At 53.3% G+C, this 18,355-nt stretch overlaps 1 protein-coding gene across 1 annotated transcript; it reads left to right on the plus strand.

The window, feature by feature from the left end:
• The first annotated feature begins 10,754 nt into the window (after nucleotides 1-10,754).
• On the plus strand, nucleotides 10,755-17,617 carry LOC101673374 (keratin, type II microfibrillar, component 7C). Its single transcript, XM_004774690.3, has 9 exons — nucleotides 10,755-11,181; nucleotides 12,800-13,008; nucleotides 14,040-14,100; nucleotides 14,231-14,326; nucleotides 14,900-15,064; nucleotides 15,254-15,379; nucleotides 15,621-15,841; nucleotides 16,598-16,629; nucleotides 17,101-17,617. The coding sequence occupies exons 1-9, from the start codon at nucleotides 10,798-10,800 to the stop codon at nucleotides 17,286-17,288; spliced, it is 1,482 nt and encodes a 493-aa protein (XP_004774747.2). The 5' UTR covers nucleotides 10,755-10,797; the 3' UTR covers nucleotides 17,289-17,617.
• Nucleotides 17,618-18,355: the final 738 nt, after the last annotated feature.

The raw sequence follows: 18,355 nt of genomic DNA on the forward strand, positions 1-18,355 counted from the left end.
ACTTTCCTGAGCACCTGCATGCGTCCGGTGAAGGCATCATGACCATGCTAGCTGATGCTCTGGGGACCAGAAGGTGGGGGAGCAGGGTGGCCATTGAACACCCATTCCCCACCCCAGTCTGTGGGTCCCTGGCCCAGCACACCCACTCATCCACTTGTTCAGCAACTGCTTATCAAGCCCCTGAGGGTCATGCATTGTGCTAGGTGCTGGTGACACCAAGCTGGACAAAAGCCCGGCCGTGCCCTCCAGTGGCTCACAGCCTACCAGTCACAGTGGGAGACCTGGCATCAACAGCACAGAATGGTAACAGACATGTGCAAAGATGCCATACTCCTTTTAAAGGAAATGGTCCCTGAACCAAGTGTGGAGATGCCCAAAGCCAGGGAACAGAGTCTGTGAAGGTATGGAGGGACACCCAGCTGGCTGAGTGTGGCCGGAGGGCAGGGCCTCCCTTGCGGGGTGATGAGGAAGCAGGAGGAGGAGGAAGGAGGGCCCAGGAGTTCCCCCCATCCTGTCAGCAGCAGAGTTTCCTCTGGCTTAGAGAGGCAGGTGGGTGGGGCTGCATGGTGATGGATGGGGTGAGTGGGTGGGTGGGAGGAAGGTGGCTGGATGTACATTGGGATCAGTCAAGAAGCAGGGCGAAGAACAGATTGTGAGAACATGATAAAAGGCAGCAAATCCAGCTGGCAAGCTATGGCGTGAAACAAAATGAGAAATAACATAGCCGGAGCTCAGACCACGTTGGAGGGGATGGAGAAGAAACGGAAGGACCGCGAAGAGTCAGAAGGTCTTGGTAACTGGTTGGATGTGGTATAAGCAAAACAAAAGTCAGGATGGCCAAGAGCAAGGAGCCCTACCGCCCCCCTCAGCCAGGCATCAAGATGCACACGAGCCCAGACCTGACTGGGTGTGTGAAGAAAATTAACAGAGACAGTCTCCAAGAGCACTTAGCACAGCCAGTGGCTCACTCTCGACACTCAGCCATGGTCACTCTGGCTTTTCATCCCCCCTTGGGATCCCGAGCCAGTGTGTACTAGAAAATAGCACAGCCCGTGGGGTCCGTCAATGCAGGGACAGACGGCCGTGCACGTCACACGGTGTCCATGTGTCAAACTTGGGGTTGTTGTGCAGGTCACATTAAATACAGTGTAAATCCACAACGTGCCCTGTGGAGGCCTGCCTCAAGGAGCACAGTTGCTATTCGGCTGCAAGCATGAGGCAGGGACATGCCAAGGGCAGAGGGCCAGCCTCACAGCCAGGAGGGGGCTTCCCCTTCCATCTCAGCCTTGAGCTGGCTGTGGGGCATGAGGACAGGAGGGGATGTTCCCATAACCCTGAGCCCCTAAGTCAGCTTCACATCATGTCTGATGCACTTTACTGCAGCAGGAATGTCAGGGACCGACTCTAGAAATATTTCTGTACATGTGGAAGTCTGGGGTCAAACTTCAAGTATCAAAAATTTTACTGAGAGTGACACCTCTTTCCCTCGTGATTCCAGAGTAGTAGAAGGTTCCAGTCCCTGGATTAGATCCCTGCTTCTAAGATGCTCTCAGGCTAAGTAAGGGAAGAGGACAGACAGCCCAGCACAGAATAAGAACCTGGAACAGGACAAGAGGACAAGAAGGGCAGGGATGTGGTTGTAGCTAGGCACAGGGGAGGCAGAAGCAGGATTTCTGGGGCGTGGGGTCATCAGGAGAGCATATGCATCATCAAGGGAGATATAGGGGAATTTGGAGAGAACAGCTTTGGGTCTCCTGCATCTGACAGGGGAGGGAAACTCAGTCTCTTGTGATTTCTGGGGTGAAATAGCCACTAAAAAACCATGAGACTGATGTACAATAGACTAAGATATTCACTGTGGTGAATGGAAATCCGGCAGATTTTTCCTGTAGTCCCAGAATGACAACCAAGTCCCAAAACTGAGCACAAAAGGACATCAGTCCCCCAAGTTCTAAGAAGCTATACACTGGAAATGGCCACCACCTGTCATGGTCACCAGCTTCGGTGGAAGGAGAGCTGAGACGGAAGGGTCGGCCTTGCCGGCATCCGGTAGCAGGCAAGTCAACGTGTGGCCAAGCATCACAAGGCAGCACTGTGTGTGGGGACCTCACTGGAACCAACCCTTGAACAAAAGGGCACGTGAAGCCACCACCCCCATGGTGGCCATGGAGTGCCCCCCGCCTCCATCAGGTGTCACCTAGGCAGAGCGCCGCTTGATGGTGACCCCTCTGACACATGTTGGAAATCTTCAAAAAGAAGGAGGTAATGAAAAGATGAACCAAGCCATAAACACACGAGCTAAACCCAGGGCTAAACCCAGGTTTAGGGGCAGAGAGAGAGAAGAGTCTTGAGCAGACTTTAAGACTAAAATTGTATCGGGGCTCCTGGGTGGCTCTTTCGGTTAAGTGTCTACCTTTGGCTCAGGTCATGATCCTGGAGTCCTGGGATCAAGCCCACATTGGGCTCCCTGCTTAGGGGGAAGCCTGCTTCTCCCTCTGCCTGCCGCTCTCCCTGCTTGTGCAATCCCTCTCTTCGACAAATAAATAAATAAGATTTTTTTTAAAGGTTAAAAAAAAGCTGAACTTGTATCAGGAATTCAGGACATCTTCAATTCTGGAATAAGATGATTCTAATGAGCAAGTGGTCACAAACTATGACATCTAGCCAAGATGTCTGTCCCCGTAATTGCAGCTGTGTCATAAACCACCCTGCAACTTAGCAGCTTTAAAAAGCAACATTCAGGGGCGCCTGGGTGGCTCAGTGGGTTGAGCCTCTGCCTTCTGCTCGGGTCATGGTCTCGGGGTCCTGGGATTGAGCCCCGTGTCGGGCTCTCTGCTCAGTGGGGGGAGCCTGCTTTCCCCTCTCTCTGCCTGCCTCTCTGCCTGCTTATGATCTCTGTCTGTCAAATAGACTTAAAAAAAAAAAAAAAAAAGCAACATTCATTTTACTCAAGAATCTGCAATCTGGGCGGTGCTCCACAGGGACAGCTCATTCTTCTGTCCCAAGGAGCTCCTGCCCTATCAGGCATCACCTATAGACACATGGAGCCCAGAGAAGGGGGCGCTCCCGCCCTCTGTGGTGCAGACCATGTAAGTGGAAGAGTAAACAGTCCAAGCCCCCTTGAAGTGCTGACCAAGTGTTTAGGCGCCCAGGGTCCAGAGACCCAGCCCTGTGAGAGTCTTGAAGAAGAGGAAGTTGTCTGTCTTGGTTTGGCGGGAAGAGTGGTGGGCACATGTGAGGCAGCTATACCCACAGACACCGAGTAAGGCTGCCAGGGGGTAGGGCTAATGTTACAGGATGCTCAGAGAGGACCATCAGAAGGCTGCCGAGATGGAGACTCAGCTTTGGGCTCTATTTAAGGGCCATTCCCAGAGCTTCCTAATACCGTCCACGGAACAGGGAGGTAGCTACCTGCCTGGAGGGCGCGGCAGGACACAATGCCCTCCAGAGTCCATGAACTCCAACAGCTCAGAAGCCTTGCCAGAGAAGGACTTTCAGGAGACAAACAGGAAGAAAAGTTGGCCCACAGACACCTATAATTACCCCTTTCCTGTGTTCTTCCAGGAGCTCATCCAACGGCATCACACCCGCACGACGTGCAACCCATTTCACAAAACAAAGCCCTGAGCGCTGAGGCTCAGAGGAGCCTGTCAGGCTGTGTGAGTCACCCCTCTGCCTCAGAAGCGCCTCAGAAAAGATGCTCCCGGACTGCCTGAACTGCCACGATCTTCCACTGGAGGGCACCCTAGCCTGGCCACAGAAAGCACCTAAGCCTGGCACGTGGAAAACCCCTTTCCTCCAGGAAGCCTTCCTAGGTTGATCAACACAAAAGTGTGGCTTCCTTGGCTCTTCCCTGCCTGGATTTTTCACTCTCCCAGCAGCTTCCCTGCGAGCGCTCAGAACACCACGCTGTACCCTCCCTGGGTGGCCGGCAGTCTCCAACCCCGTGTGTTCACTTCCTCACGGATCTATGTACCAGGCTTCCCTCCTGCAATTTATTGTATGCCTTAATGGTCTTTGCTCCCTAAAAATCTGCTTCCAAGACACATCTGCCAGGTCACCAAAGGCTGAGAGGAAGGCATCAGAAGGCTCCTCGGCCCAGCCTCCAGCAGGCCCCGCAAAGCCCATCTAGCCCATCTCCTAGTCCCTCCCTACTCTCTCTTTATTGTATCTTCTATTTTTCTCTCCAACCTCTTGGGAAGAGAGGTGAGTCTGTCACATGCTCCAGTTCTTGGCGCACAGAAGCCCCTCCTCTGTTCTCTTCATTTTGTACCCCTCCCATCCCTCTCCTCAGCTCAGCCAACGCATGTGGAAATCCTCACACGGGCGCTCACGCCTGGAAGCAGCAGTGTTCGGGGAGTGTGTCTGTTTTATCTACCAACACGGTATGGTTTTGACGGGTTCTAACTCGACACTATGTCATCTATGACACCGACTGTATGGCTTCCAAGTGCCTTAGTCTGCTTTCATCCCCTTCTCCCTGTCTCTGTCCAGTCTGTCACCTGGCTTGCCTCAGCTTCCTCCTGCAGCACACAAGGCCACCATGAACTGTCTTGTCCCTGCAGGAGAATGGCTTTCAGGAAGGGGACTGGGGGCTCACAGGGTTTCCACCCACCTAAATTCATTGCAGAATGCTTTGCTACATTCCAGAACATCTTTCCATTCCCTGTGCATGGGACACCACCCTCCCCCCCACCCTTCAACCCCAGTGCATGGGACATCACTTTCCCATCCCCTATGCATGGGAGCCCACCCTCCCACCCCCACATGCATGGGACCCCACTCCCCACCTCCCTGTGGAAGAGGTCCCTGTCCGCTCAGCTGCCCACCCACAGTCAGTAACACCCACGGTCTGATCTTCACCATCCCGATGATAGAGAGGCACCTCATGGCTCACAGTTTTTGCTTTCATCTGCAAGCTTCTAAGAACTGGCAGGGCTCATCCCCAGCTCCTGTGCTCATCGACCAGTTGGTCTTTCCCTTGGCAGGTTGCTCAGGCTCCGGCTGGCTCCCTGCTGGGTCTCCTGCAAGTCCCCTGCTGTCCCATAGGGTAGATGCTGTGCTTTTCCCAGGCTGTCGGCCATCTGTTCCCGTTTCCTCCTGCAGTGAACTGGAATTCTTCATTTTGATGTGTTCATGTCAATCCATTTTTTTTTAACCTTGTGGTTTCAGCTTTTAGCATTTGCTTGAGAATTCTTTCCCCGACTCTGAGTTACAAGGAAGTTCCTCTCACACGTTCTTCTGTTTGGTTCCTATCCAGGCCTTCCGACTGCTGAGGGTCTCCCACTCCAGAAGAAATGGCCCTTTGCTTGTTGCCATGACCTTTAGCAAATACCAAGTTTAGGGGCACCTGGGTGGCTCAGTAGGTTAGCCTCTGCCTTCGGCTCAGGTCATGATCCCGGGGTCCTGGAATCGAGCCCCGCATGGGGCTCTCTGCTCAGCAGGGAGCCTGCTCCCTACCCCCAACCCGCCTGCCTCTCTGCCTGTGATCTCTGTCTGTCAAATAAATAAATAAATAAATAAATAATCAATCTTAAAAAAAAAAAATAAAAACAAAAATAAAAAACAAATACCAAGTTTACCTTTTATTAAAGAGGCTATTTTGAGCTCTCTGTTCTGTTCCAGGGGCCCCTTTACCCATGCCTGCGTAAGGATTACATGTTTTTATTACTGTGGCTCTCTGATCCTCAGACATCTTTGCCTTCCTCTCTCACAACAGACTTTACGATCAGTGGATTTTATTCCTTCATATAAATTTGAGATCGGTTTTATCAAGCCCCTCAAACGAAATCCAGCTTGAGTTTTTATTGGGTTTTGCCTTGTACTTATAAATAAACTTAGAGGGAATTTGTACCTTTGGAATCAGGTCCAGTTACTCCTGAGTATGATATTATTCCACTTAATCAGATGTTCTCGTATGTTTTTCTCATAATAGAGTCTTACACTGCTTTCCATGATGATCTTGTGAATATTTTGTTGTTCTATCATAAATCATTCACTGTTTTAAGCACTCTTGGAAATGGCATATCTCCACTTTTTCTGGTTTTTTTCTGATTAGCACCGATCCAGAAAAACACTTGGGATCACTGTAAGTTGACCTTGAAATTAATTGGCTGCTCATCCCATCTTATTATTGGGATAGTTTATCAGTTGATTTTGTTTGGTCTCCTATGTAGCTGTGCAAATAATCCCAATTCTTGTCTCATGCTTACGCATATTTATGTCCTGAGCCGGGAATTCCAGAATGTGAGGCATGGCAGGGACAGCAGGCATCCTTGTCCTGTTCCCGGCTTTCTGAGCGTGTGTCCAACACTCATCCTTTAGGTACGACACCACCTCCTGCCCACAAACTCCCCCAGTGCTAACCCACTGGCCCTTGAATATTCCCGGACTCTTCTGCCATCCTCGGCCTGGCACCGCCTCCACCTTCCTGACTTTCCTAAGCCCTTCCCATCTTTCAAAGTCCAGCTCCAGGTTGACCTTTCCCATGGTCTCCCCGGTTGCACCAGCTCACAGAGAGCTCCTCCCTGGGCCCCCGAGATAACAGTCCTTCATGAACTGCGCTGGAAAACGCCTGTATCTACTACCCATTGAACTTGTGCTTATTTACAGAACTATCTGACTCAGCAGTCAGCTCCTCGGGGACAGGGGTGTATATTAAATTCTTCTTTATACCCGAAAGCACAGAGCACTTGTCTAATAAACGGTTCTGGAGCCCATGAAGCAGCCACATTTCATCGGCTCCTGCTCACAGACCTGTGTGCTGTGAGTTCAAGGCCAGAAGGCATAGCTGGAGGTAGGAAGGTTGGCGGACAAGGGCAAGTAAAGGCACGGAGATGCCCCACCCCGGCTAGGAGGCGGGTACGCTCTCAGCCTCCGACTCCCTTGTGCCTTCAGGTGCACCCCCTTACGTTGTCTTCATGGGGCCCAGGAAGCCGATATTCCAAACTTGCTTTGCCAATGATGAGACACAGGATGCAGAGATGAACTAACTTTGTCACAGAGCTAGTGGATGTCATTGGCACCCACACTTCCCGGCTCCCAAGTCCTACTACTTCCAGAAGCAGCCTCCCCACAGAAATACTACGTCCACAGCCAAACAAGCAACAAGCCAGGCACAACCCAAGCCAGGACAGTCTCCCTAGATCCACGAATCTCACCTCCAGGAATTTATGTTAAAGAAATTAGTGGAGATGGGCGTTGAGATGTATCTTATAAATGTTCATCACGGAGTCATATATCCAAACTCCATTAAGAAAGGACAGGGTTACCCAAATGGCTCAGTCCATTGAGTAGTCCATTGGACATCCGACTCTTGACTCTCAGTTTTGGCTCAGTTCAGGATCTCAGGGTCCCAGGAACAAATCCCATGTCAGACTCCATCCTCAGCAGGAAGTCTGCCTGAGGTTTCTCTCTCTCCCTCTCCTTCCACTTGTGCTTGTACACACTCTTTCCCTCTCTCTCTCTCTCTCTCTATTAAATAAATAAATACATAGATATTTTTAATAAAAATCCAGTAAGAAGTGGTGCCTGGGTGGCTCAGTGGGTTAAAGCCTCTGTCTTCGGCTCGGGTCATGATCCCAGAGCCCTGGGATCGAGCCCTGCACCAGGCTCTCTGCTCAGCGGGAAGCCTGCTTCTCTTCCTCTCTCTTTGCCTGCATCTCTGCCTACTGTGATTGATCTCTGTCTGTTAAATAAATGAATAGAAAAAAAATCCATTAAGAAGGGACCAAAATTAAAAGGCCCTTCCATATGAAGGCAAAAAGACAGGACAAGAGCATCAGCAGGTCAGCATCCAAACAGACGGCCAGCGCCCACCAGGAAACCATCAGGATGAATAAGGTCAAGGAACTCTCGCAGTCCCAGCAAGGCAGGCAGGAAACTAAGGACCAGAACAATAGGGCAATCAGTCCCTCCAGGCAGCAAGGATAAGGCAGTCCCCAGGCTGACCCAGGCCAGCCGCATGAAGGGCAGGCTCAGGGCACAGGCCTTGGCAATGGACCCAACCTGGGGCTCAACCAGAGCCTTTATAACCCATGGTTGGGGTGGGAGCCAATCCAGCCTGGGGCCCAGGTGGAAGGAAGCAGCCTATTGGGCTGCTGAACCCTTTGTCAGCTTTCTGTCTAAGTGTGTTTTCAAGGGCTCACCCAGTTTGCCATTCTCTTTGTTCTCAGCCACTTACAAATAAGTGCTCTAATTAAGGCTTTCTGATGTGGCCGTGATTGCCTTGTAAAGCTGTTGGGTTGTTTTCTGCTTACTAAGAATGGTACTGCCCAGCCCATGCACACCATCCCTCTGCAAGGCTCTGAGGATCCAAGACAAGTCACCTGGTTAGTATGGGGTGAAGGGGGGGGCATCTCCCCCTCCAGGCACCCACCCACTGAATCCTCCCAACAGCTCAGCAAGGCATGGTTTGCCATGCATAGAGTACAGGTAGGGAAAATGAGGAAACAAGACTTGCCCAAGGTCACAAAGCTGGTCAGTGGCAGAGCCAGGCTTCAAACCACACCTTTTTATCTCTAGAGTCTCCACTAGCATCATCTCCCATCAGGACAGGGCCCTGGGTATGCTCACAGCATCCCTGACCCAAGGAAGGGACCATGTCTACACAGAGACCCTCAGTCAAGCATGCAATTTGATACTGCGCCCATTGGGTTGTGACACGTGAGCAAGGATAGAGGGCAGAGGGCAATGACCAGCAGGGTAACAGAGAAATGCGTCCTGAAGATTCACCACCTTTCATCCCTCGGCGTTTTACCAAGAAAGAAATCCCATGTGATCTTTGGACAACCCATTGGAACCTTCCAGGTGCTCACCAGTCCCAGCTGAGACAAGAGGAGAGAAAGAGTTGGTTCTTTCTTGGCTGGCTGGCGGGTATGTGACCCAGGAAACACTCAGCCATGCCTCCCACAGAAACACTCCAAAATCCCACCAGCTGCTCAGCAGGAATCAGCCCCTCCCTCGCCTGCCGACCTTGCGTTCTTGGGTGTCGCTCACCCCAGAGGTCCCTATCCCACAGCCCATACCCACAGAGTTCCCACTCCACACATAAGAGTCTGTGAAAATTTATTCACAGGGTCCAAGTGGAGGGTCCGGAAATGTCCCCTGCCCTCCCAGAAAGGACGGGCCCTCTCTCACCCTGGGATGTAAGTGGCTCACTCACCCTGAGAGGAGTAAAGAGGGCAAAAGGTGAGGCCCAGGGAGGGTGCATGGAGGGCTATTTTTAGCCCAGATTGGGTCAGCATCTGCTTGTGGCTGGTTAGTAAACAGCGCCATCAAAGGAGTCATCCTTAAGCACAAAGGCAGTCAAGAGACTTGTTCTTGGAAGGAAGGGTTTACAGGCTCAGCTCCACAGGTTCGAGGCACCTCCTAACTAGGTCCCACTGTCTACCTCCCACAGCCATCCCTGGTCCTAGCCCAAAAGGAGGAGGGGGAAAATCACAACAGCTAGGCTGTGGGAACGACCATATGAGCTCCCCACCTCCTCTCACAGCATGGGTCCTCAGAGTGGAAGAAGCAATGTCATTTCAAAAACCTCCCTCCCCTCATGGCCAGCACCTCTCATCCTTCCTGGTGGGTGCGTACACACCAGTATTCATCATTCAGTTTCCCCGCTGGGACACTAAAGGATGGCACATCCCCATATCAGATCCCAACACAGCCTAGGCATCTTAGGACCTTTTCTCCACCTGTGGCTTCTCCCCCTTGCCCAGTGACCAAATTTCGGCACCCCTTTGTGAACATTACCCTCTCCTAACCTCCAAACACCTCAGGTCTCCACTGGATTTGCAGAACCCAGCAATGCACAGTTGGGATGTGGTAAGAATTTTCAGAATGAATGAGAAAACGCATGATTACATAAACTAGCCTCCAAATCAGAGCCAGACTCCTTTCTCGTCTCCTCCCAACCCTATCCACAGCCTACCCCAGTCCAGCTTCAACCCACCTCCGAGCAGTCTTCCCTGATTCATCTCTGTAGCTCTGGGTTATTCCACACTCTTGACCCTCCCCCCGAAGTCTCCAGCAATGAGGCCCAGAACTCTGGAGAATATCCCCGGTTCTCTCATGAACTCTCTGACTTAGTTTTTCCCATGTCCCATCTAGTGTCCCATAGCTTGTCTTCCTAGGAATACCCAAAGTGCAGAGACAATGCTCCCTCCCAATTCCTTACCCCCACTACCATCCCTGACTAGCCTCTGGGTAGGAACAGGCCAGGAAAGGCTGACATTGATAATGAGAAAGGGACATGCTTTAGAGAGACAGGGAAAGGCAGAGAAGCCTCCTAGAATAACAGATTGTTTGGGACACAGCTCACTGGTTGGGACCGGCAAGCCATCCACCCTGAGGCCAGGTCATGGGTCTGGGACCCATAACCCAGGGATGCCCCTTCCAGAAAAGGATTCCGAGAGTAGGCTCCACCCCAGGTCGCTGCACCCATTCCCAGTAGTGAGTGCGTGGAGCCCAACTGATGCTTCCAGGACCCCTTCCCTTTCTCCGCTTCCAGCAGCAATGGGAAGGGGAGAGGCAATGAGGAAGCTTGTTAATAGCTTTGAAGATGAAACAGGCCTGTGGCTGCAGATTGTTGACACAGCTACCCTGAAGAGGCAAGCTGGGTTGGCTCTTAAGAGGCCGGGATGATGCCAAGCCAATAAAATGCAGCTATTGTCACTCTGCTGTGCCTTTTAATGCCAGCTGCCCCTGCTGCATAAAAGGACCTGCCACAGCCCAGGGAGCACAAGCTTCCGACTCCGTCCTCGGCCAGCTTCTCCACTGTCCAGACACCTTCCTATCTCCAAAATGACCTGTGGCTTCAGCACCGTGGGCTGTGGATTCGGCCCCAGGAACTTCAGCTGCGCCTCGGCCTGCGGACCCCGGCCTGGCCGCTGCTGCATCACGGCCGCCCCCTACCGCGGAGTCTCCTGCTACCGTGGTCTCACTGGGGGCTTTGGCAGCCGCAGTGTCTGTGGGGGTTTCCGCGCTGGCTCCTGCGGCCGCAGCTTTGGCTACCGCTCCGGAGGTGTGTGTGGACCCAGCCCACCCTGCATCACCACGGTGTCTGTCAACGAGAGCCTTCTCACACCCCTCAATCTGGAGATCGACCCCAATGCTCAGTGTGTGAAGCATGAGGAGAAGGAGCAGATCAAGTGCCTCAACAGCAGGTTCGCTGCCTTCATTGACAAGGTGAGTAGTGCCCTTGATCACACCCTTCCTGAATTCCTTCCATGTTCAGGACTCAAGCTGGGCACTGAGGAGGGAGTCGGAGACCGGCATTTATTTGCCCACAGAAGCCCCTAGTCCATTCCAAAAGGAGAATCAGCCATACCTCTAGGACAGAGACAGAAACAAGAATAGGATAAGGAGCTGCCAATCTGATAGGGAAGATAAAAAGGAAAACCCAGAAGCAGGAAGTGGAGGCAGAAACCTTAGTGCGGAGAGCTAACATCTCTTCATGAACACAGGGCTGCCATGTGGATATTCAATGCCTTTGAAGTCAAATAGATACTGACATGGGAAGGTGGTGCTCCCTATGTCAAGGGCAGGCCCATGAGTGTAACACTGGAACAATGCCACAGATCACACAGAGCTGTTTCTCTGCCAGATGGTTCCTTGGTTGCTGAGCAGCAGCCAGAGTGCTTGGTCCAAGTCTGGGCCTCAAGATCCAGGCATGAACAATAGCTATAGTCCCCACTCTCTAGGTCTTGTGAGGAGACAAGGTCTGGACACAGCATAAGCCCTCTGCATTTGGCAGTTTCTGGCTCATGTCTTCAGCCCTCTTCCCCATTGGATTCAGTGGCAAGAGCACGAGGAGACAAGTGAGAAGACTTCAACTAGGAAGTGGCTCTGGGTCTGGCAAGGGCTCTCTCTCTCTCCAGAGCCAGCCTTGAAAGAAGTCACACTAGAGAGATACCTCACCAGGAAGGACCAAAAAAAAAGTCTGCAACTCCTAACAACATGAAACACCAAGGCTAGCATAGGAAAAGACTTACCAGGGTTGTGGTGAAGTTTCTAGACAAGGGGATCTGAATGAGGACACAGGTCAGCCAGGCTGGCCTTGTGGCAGGGAGAGGGGCGAGCAATTCTCCTGGGGCCCAATAATCTCTCATCATTACAGTGAGAGACGAGCCCCCCGTGGGGCAGAGGCTCAGAGTTTGAGTCTTTGCTCTACCACTGTGAGCTCTCAGGCAGTCAGGTACCATCCCTAGGCCTTCAATTCCACATCCATAAAATGAAAGGGCTAGAGCACAGAGCATGCCTGCTAATATCCCAGGTGACTATTATTCTAATTGCATTGTTGTTGTAAGGTTTTAATAATTGGCACAGACTTCATTTTTCACCTTTTGCACTCTGCCTTTCTAAAATGGCCAGCTTGCTCATTTGCACACTGACAATCACACCTGACTTGGTACAGTAGCTAACCAGCTCACGGGCGCCCTTTCATGCCAGGGCTCATTGAGTCTTCTTCGTGAGGCGAGCATTAACCTCCCATTTCATGAGAGAGTGACACGCTATGCCCAAGGACATGTTATTAACAAGCAGCAGCAGAATCTGGACTCAGCATAGTTTAGCTCTTTCTGTGGCACCAAGTAATTGCCTAGAAAAGACTATAGCGAGTTCTCAGGAAGGACCTCCAGGAGACCCAATTAAGCCCTGGTATAGTTTTGACATAACACCCGCCAGGGAGGACTCTGGGTCCAAGAGTTGAAGACCTGCAGGTCCTGGGGCTGGGACCACCACCACCCACCTGCCCCCAGCCCCCACCTGTAGGAAGAGATTCTAAGGCTCTGCCTCTGTGCGGTAGGTGCGCTTCCTGGAGCAGCAGAACAAGCTGCTGGAGACCAAGTGGCAGTTCTACCAGAACCGCAAGTGCTGCGAGAGCAACCTGGAGCCCCTGTTCGAGGGCTACATCGAGACGCTGAGGCGGGAGGCTGAGTGCGTGGAGGCCGACAGCGGAAGGCTGGCATCGGAGCTCAACCATGTGCAGGAGGTGATGGAGGGCTACAAGAAGAAGTGAGTGTCAGAAGGTGCTGGCTCAGGAAAGTGCTTGAAGGAAGCTCCCAGGACAGGGGCATGTCTGGATCTGTGGCTGGGCCTCTGCCTGGGAATGGGGAAGGACCTGCGGGTGGGTCCTGGCCCCTGGGGGATAGAGTCCACCTTGCCTTCCCATCAGCAGGTGAAGGGAATGATGTTCTCTCCATCCACCACACCCTTCTCTTGGGCTCCCAGAAAAATTACCACTCCTGGTCCCTTTGACTTTAGCCTTCAAAGTCCTGGACATTCTTCTCAAGTTTACTTCTTTACTCAACTCACAGTTTCTAAGTGCCCTACTGGGCACTAGCCAGAGACCAAGAAGGGCTAGTGATCCAGCGCCAAAGTGTAGATGCCATGCCTGTCCCTGGAGGGCTGCCAGTCCACTGGGAAGCAGGCATGGCCCAGTCACAGACACAGGCCATCAGTTTTAAAGTGTGACCCACATTGTGGAGGGTGCCCCCAGGATCCTATAGGAAGCTGATGTCAAGGGGTAGCCAGCCTCCTTCAATAACACTCAGCCATGAACTTCCCAGGACGCCATACTCCCGGCTCTGGCTCTGAGCTGGCCTGTGCACGAAGCAGGAGGAAGTAGCAGACTTAACTCCTGTTGGCTGAGTCCAGAAAGGGAATGACAGAGAGGGAACCCCACCACCCATAGCAAAGTCAAGGGCAAGGGGCAAGGGGCAGAAGAAAGGAAAATGCAGACCAGAATGCAAAATACAAGCACCTCCCACTCCCCTACCCTATGCACACACACATGCACACACTGAACTTCCAGATCCTGCTTTCCCATCGGCACTGAGAAGCTCAGGGGTAATGTGAGAGTCGGTACTTCAGCATTCCCGGGTATCTCAGTAGGCCTGGACAGGCAGCCTGATTTGGTCCTGCTCCATTTCTTTTGGATGCAAGGGGACAAGCAGGATGCAAGGGGTCAAGCTCATTTGCATGCATGCTTCACGGCCAAGTTGAGAGAGGCTCAGGCACGGTCTTGTCCTTCCCACCTACTTCAGGTATGAAGAAGAGGTCGCACTTCGGGCCACAGCAGAGAACGAGTTTGTGGCTCTAAAGAAGGTGAGTGCCTGAGGCCCAGCCCCACCCTGAGTCCCTGGCCACCCCGACCTCACTGCCCGACCACACTCCAGCCAAGCTCTCACAATGTCCTGAGGACAGCAGGCCTCACAGCCCCTTGAACCCCACACAGGAGGTGGACTGCGCCTACCTCCGCAAGTCAGACCTGGAGGCCAACGCGGAGGCCCTGACTGAGGAGATTGACTTCCTGCGACGCCTATATGAGGAGGTGAGGGGGCTCGCGACCCTGGTGGGCATCCCCAACCCCCTGCCCAGGCCCCCAGAGGCCTGCTGACATGGGGACCCAGGCTCGAGGATGGAGGATTGCAGGAGAGCAAGGAGAGGGAAGAAGGGAGGCAGAGGAATGGAGAACCGAAAAAAGCCAAGAGAATGCAATCCCCGGGACAGCTGTAGCTTGGGAGAGAAGCCCACACATAGCCTCAAACCGCTTTCTCTGGCAGCCAACAGACTTCCTTCCTGGTGTCTGGTCCGGAGAATGTGAAATGGACCTGATGCAGGTTCTGGGCCCCCAGGATGCACCCACAGCGAGCTGGTTGGGGGACGCAGCCTAGGCTCACCTGGGCCTAAATATCCCAGAAGCAAGCATTTGAAAAGTGCTTGTGATCTTCCTCTAGAAGGAATTTCTTATCTGTACATAAAGTCACACAATTTCATCAGAGAATCCCCTGCTCCACACCTGAGACTTCAGCTCCAAATGGGCTAAAGAGATTATAGGCATCAGCATGGGAATGTGAGGAAAAGCCCAGATAATGTGCTGTTTCTTCTTCCCCTGCTCTCACAGGAGATCCGCGTTCTCCACGCCCACATCTCAGACACCTCGGTCATCGTCAAGATGGACAACAGCCGGGACCTGAACATGGACTGCATTGTGGCCGAGATCAAGGCTCAGTACGACGACATCGCCAGCCGCAGCCGGGCTGAGGCCGAGTCCTGGTACCGCAGCAAGGTGAGGAGCCCAGCTCCCTCTTCTCAGGATCCCAGCAGGAGGGAGGCTAAAAGGGCTCTGATCTTTGTCTAGATGGGATGGACAGGGGAAGGACAGGCAGCTGTCAGGACAGGATAGCAGATGTGCAAGTTGTGGGAAGCAGTGGGATAACGTGTCCTGAGTCTCAGGAGTATCTCTGCTTCCCCCCAGTGTGAGGAGATGAAGGCCACGGTGATCCGGCACGGGGAGACCCTGCGCCGCACCAAGGAGGAGATCAACGAGCTCAACCGCATGATCCAGAGGCTGACGGCCGAGGTTGAGAATGCCAAGTGCCAGGTAAGGGTCGCCTGGAGCCTCCCCAGGTCATACAGGCAGTGTGTGTCCCCAGTGGATCTCACCATTCATGCTCCAGGCCATCTGCACGACCAGCGTCCCTGGTGGTGGTCCCTGGGAGAGACTCAGCTGATGAAAGGGAGAGGCCTGCTCTTGGGGTGTTCCCAGCTGGGGGAGGGCTGAGACAGGAAACGGACAGAGAGACCTGGGCCATAACCCACCTTGTTCTCCTCTGGGTCCCCAGAACACCAAGCTGGAGGCCGCAGTGACCCAATCGGAACAGCAGGGTGAGACAGCTCTGAGCGATGCCCGCTGCAAGTTGGCAGAGTTGGAGGCTGCCCTGCAGAAGGCCAAGCAGGACATGGCCTGCCTGGTCAAGGAGTACCAGGAGGTGATGAACTCCAAGCTGGGCCTGGACATCGAGATCGCCACCTACAGGCGGCTGCTGGAAGGCGAAGAACAGAGGTGGGGGCCCAACCCTGCTGCCCTAGGAATTATACTTGCATAGATTTGCCCACTTTTGATTCTTCCATATCCTAGTCAGTCTTCAGAACTGACCCCAAGCTAGACTCTGGGATCTTGGAATCCCAGATCTCAAAAGACTGGAACTTGGACTTAGTATACAGAGGAAAAAAATGAAGGTCAGTGTCACTGTGAGGTCTAGAGTTGCAGAGAACCCAGGTCCTTGCTAGGATAGAACCTGGACACCCATTCTCTCAGTTTAGAACATCCTCAAGTCATTCCATCCCCAAGGCTTGCAAGATTGGACACCCATTCTCTCAGTTTAGAACATCCTCAAGTCATTCCATCCCCAAGGCTTGCAAGATACACTCCCTGTCTGGTTTCTAGGAGGTCACCTTGCCCAAAGATAGAGTTGCTAACCAAACTGTGACCTGGCCTCGTGTGACTACCCAAAAGAATCTTCCCCTTCCTAAAGCTGAACCTATCCAAGTATGCCACATATGGCTGTTCAGGCTGGACACTGCACAAAGGCAGCCGCCTGAGGAGCAAATAAGAGGTGAAATCCAGTCCATACTCTGCTTGCCAAATAGGGTGGCCTGGCATTGCTGCAATTGCCAACAGGTACTTTTTAAAGTTATACAAAGGCATAAATATAGGCCAGAAATACACCTGAGATGATCCATTCCAGCATAGAGGAAATCTGAGAATCTCATTCTGACTTCTTATCTCTTCCCCTTTCTTACCTTTTTCCCCACTCAGGCTGTGTGAAGGTGTTGGAGCTGTGAATGTCTGTAAGTATCTTGAGCCCTAAAAAGCAAAATTTTATGTGGGGCAACAAGAATTTTCTGGCTATGAGTGTATAGAAACACTGTGTGTGTGGAGTGGGGCAGGGTGGGGGCAGTAATTCCTCCAGTAAATGGGAGTAGGTTGGTCATGCAGCAGGAGAGACTGAGTTTAGCTCTCGGGAACAACTGGACAGCATAAAGGGGGTTAGAAGAGGAGAAAGAATAACAGATCTCTCCAGGAAGGACCCTGGGCTGTCAGGCTGAGGCAGCGAAAGAGGAAGGGGCTTGCCCAAGGTCTAGCCTGAGAACCCAGGGTTCCTGGCTTTCAGGCGATGGTTCCTTCATGCCTTCAGAACTACAGCTGAAGGCCCTTTGTGTCCTTTCCCAGAGGCTTACGCGGGGCAGGGAGGCCCAAGGAAGGAGCCCGAATGGGGCGGCCAGCAGCCAGCCCTCCTGACTCTGCCCTTGTTTCTACAGGTGTCAGCAGCTCCCGCGGCGGGGTCGTCTGCGGGGACCTCTGCGTGTCCGGCTCCCGGCCTGTGACCGGCAGTGCGTGCAGCGCCCCCTGCAGTGGGAACCTGGCGGTGAGCACCGGCATGTGTGCCCCTTGCGGCCCGCTCAACACCACCTGTGGAGGGGGTTCCTGCGGCCTGGGAAGGTGTTAGGCAGCCCCAAGAGAGAGCCAGAGAAGCCCCTTCTGCCTGCCAGACGCGCCACCGTCCCCACCTCCAGCTGAGAACAGCGGTGCCTCGGTAGCTCTTGCCCTCGTGTTCTGAGAATACACCATAAGCGGCTCATTCCCATCAGCCCCTCCTCGGCTCCTCTTGTCCTACTGGAAGCGGCTGCTGCCTGGGACTGGACCCTCCCCTTCCTCTGTGTTGGCCTCTGGCTCCTCCCACGGAGAAGGGCCTTCCTTCCCCCGAAGGGGCGCTGCTGGATGCCTCCCCCCCGCCTCTCTGGTCTTTTGTCTCCTGTTTTCCCAATAAACTGGGGGATCTGCTTTCTGTGCTGTAATGCTTCCAGTTCTCGGAATGAGCCCATGTCCCCCGACCGCTGAGCACCAGCAGCCCAGCGAGATGAACCAAGGACTGGGAGGGCTCTGGCCGTCTCAGCCCGGACACCTGCGGGGCCCATCCCCACATAGTGCCATCATCTTCTGGCCCAGCAGTGCTGACCACGCTCATGGTGCCTGGCACCTGAGTCATGCCTGCCAGTCTGAGGTCGTCTGGGACTTATTCCTCTGACTGGTTCTGAAGGGACCCAAAGGAGGTCGCGGGGTCTTCTGGAAGGCAGTGTGTGCATGTGTGTGTGGTTTTAGCCTCCCTCCCTCACACGTACACCCCATTTTCTCGGCACAACTTCCCTTTGTCCCCTCCCCACCACCAGCATGGACCACAGTAGCAACTGCCAAAAGCTCCCACAGCCCCCTCAGGGGGGCACCCTGTGTCAGTCTGGACCCCACCCCATCCCCTGCCCACTGCTACCCATCAAACAAGGGGGGATCAGATCCCTGACACCCACCTCTTGCCCATCCTTCCGCCCCCCCCATAGGCACACCTGGGACAGCCTACTCGAAAGCCCTGTAGCACGTAAAAGGATACCCTCTACTCACTTTCTCAGGTCCCCCACCGCACTGTCCTCATCCTCAGACACCGCAGAGCTTCAATCCCAGGGCTGGAAAGGCTTCCCTGGCCCCCTGTATGGCCTGAGCTCTCCTGTGCAGTTAACTCCC

The sequence above is a fragment of the Mustela putorius genome, unplaced genomic scaffold, assembly GCF_011764305.1.
Source record: "Mustela putorius furo isolate JIRA1106 unplaced genomic scaffold, ASM1176430v1.1 tig00537227_pilon_pilon_pilon, whole genome shotgun sequence".
Lineage (NCBI taxonomy): Eukaryota > Metazoa > Chordata > Mammalia > Carnivora > Mustelidae > Mustela > Mustela putorius.

What these genes read in the sequence shown, in the direction of transcription:
- LOC101673374 (XM_004774690.3), top strand. Translation starts at nt 10,798, where the DNA reads ATGACCTGTGGCTTCAGCACCGTGGGCTGTGGATTCGGCCCCAGGAAC. An exon ending in AGTTTGTGGCTCTAAAGAAG is followed by an intron (nt 14,101 to 14,230) that starts GTGAGTGCCTGA and finishes AACCCCACACAG; the next exon opens with GAGGTGGACTGCGCCTACCT. An exon ending in CTGGAAGGCGAAGAACAGAG is followed by an intron (nt 15,842 to 16,597) that starts GTGGGGGCCCAA and finishes TTCCCCACTCAG; the next exon opens with GCTGTGTGAAGGTGTTGGAG.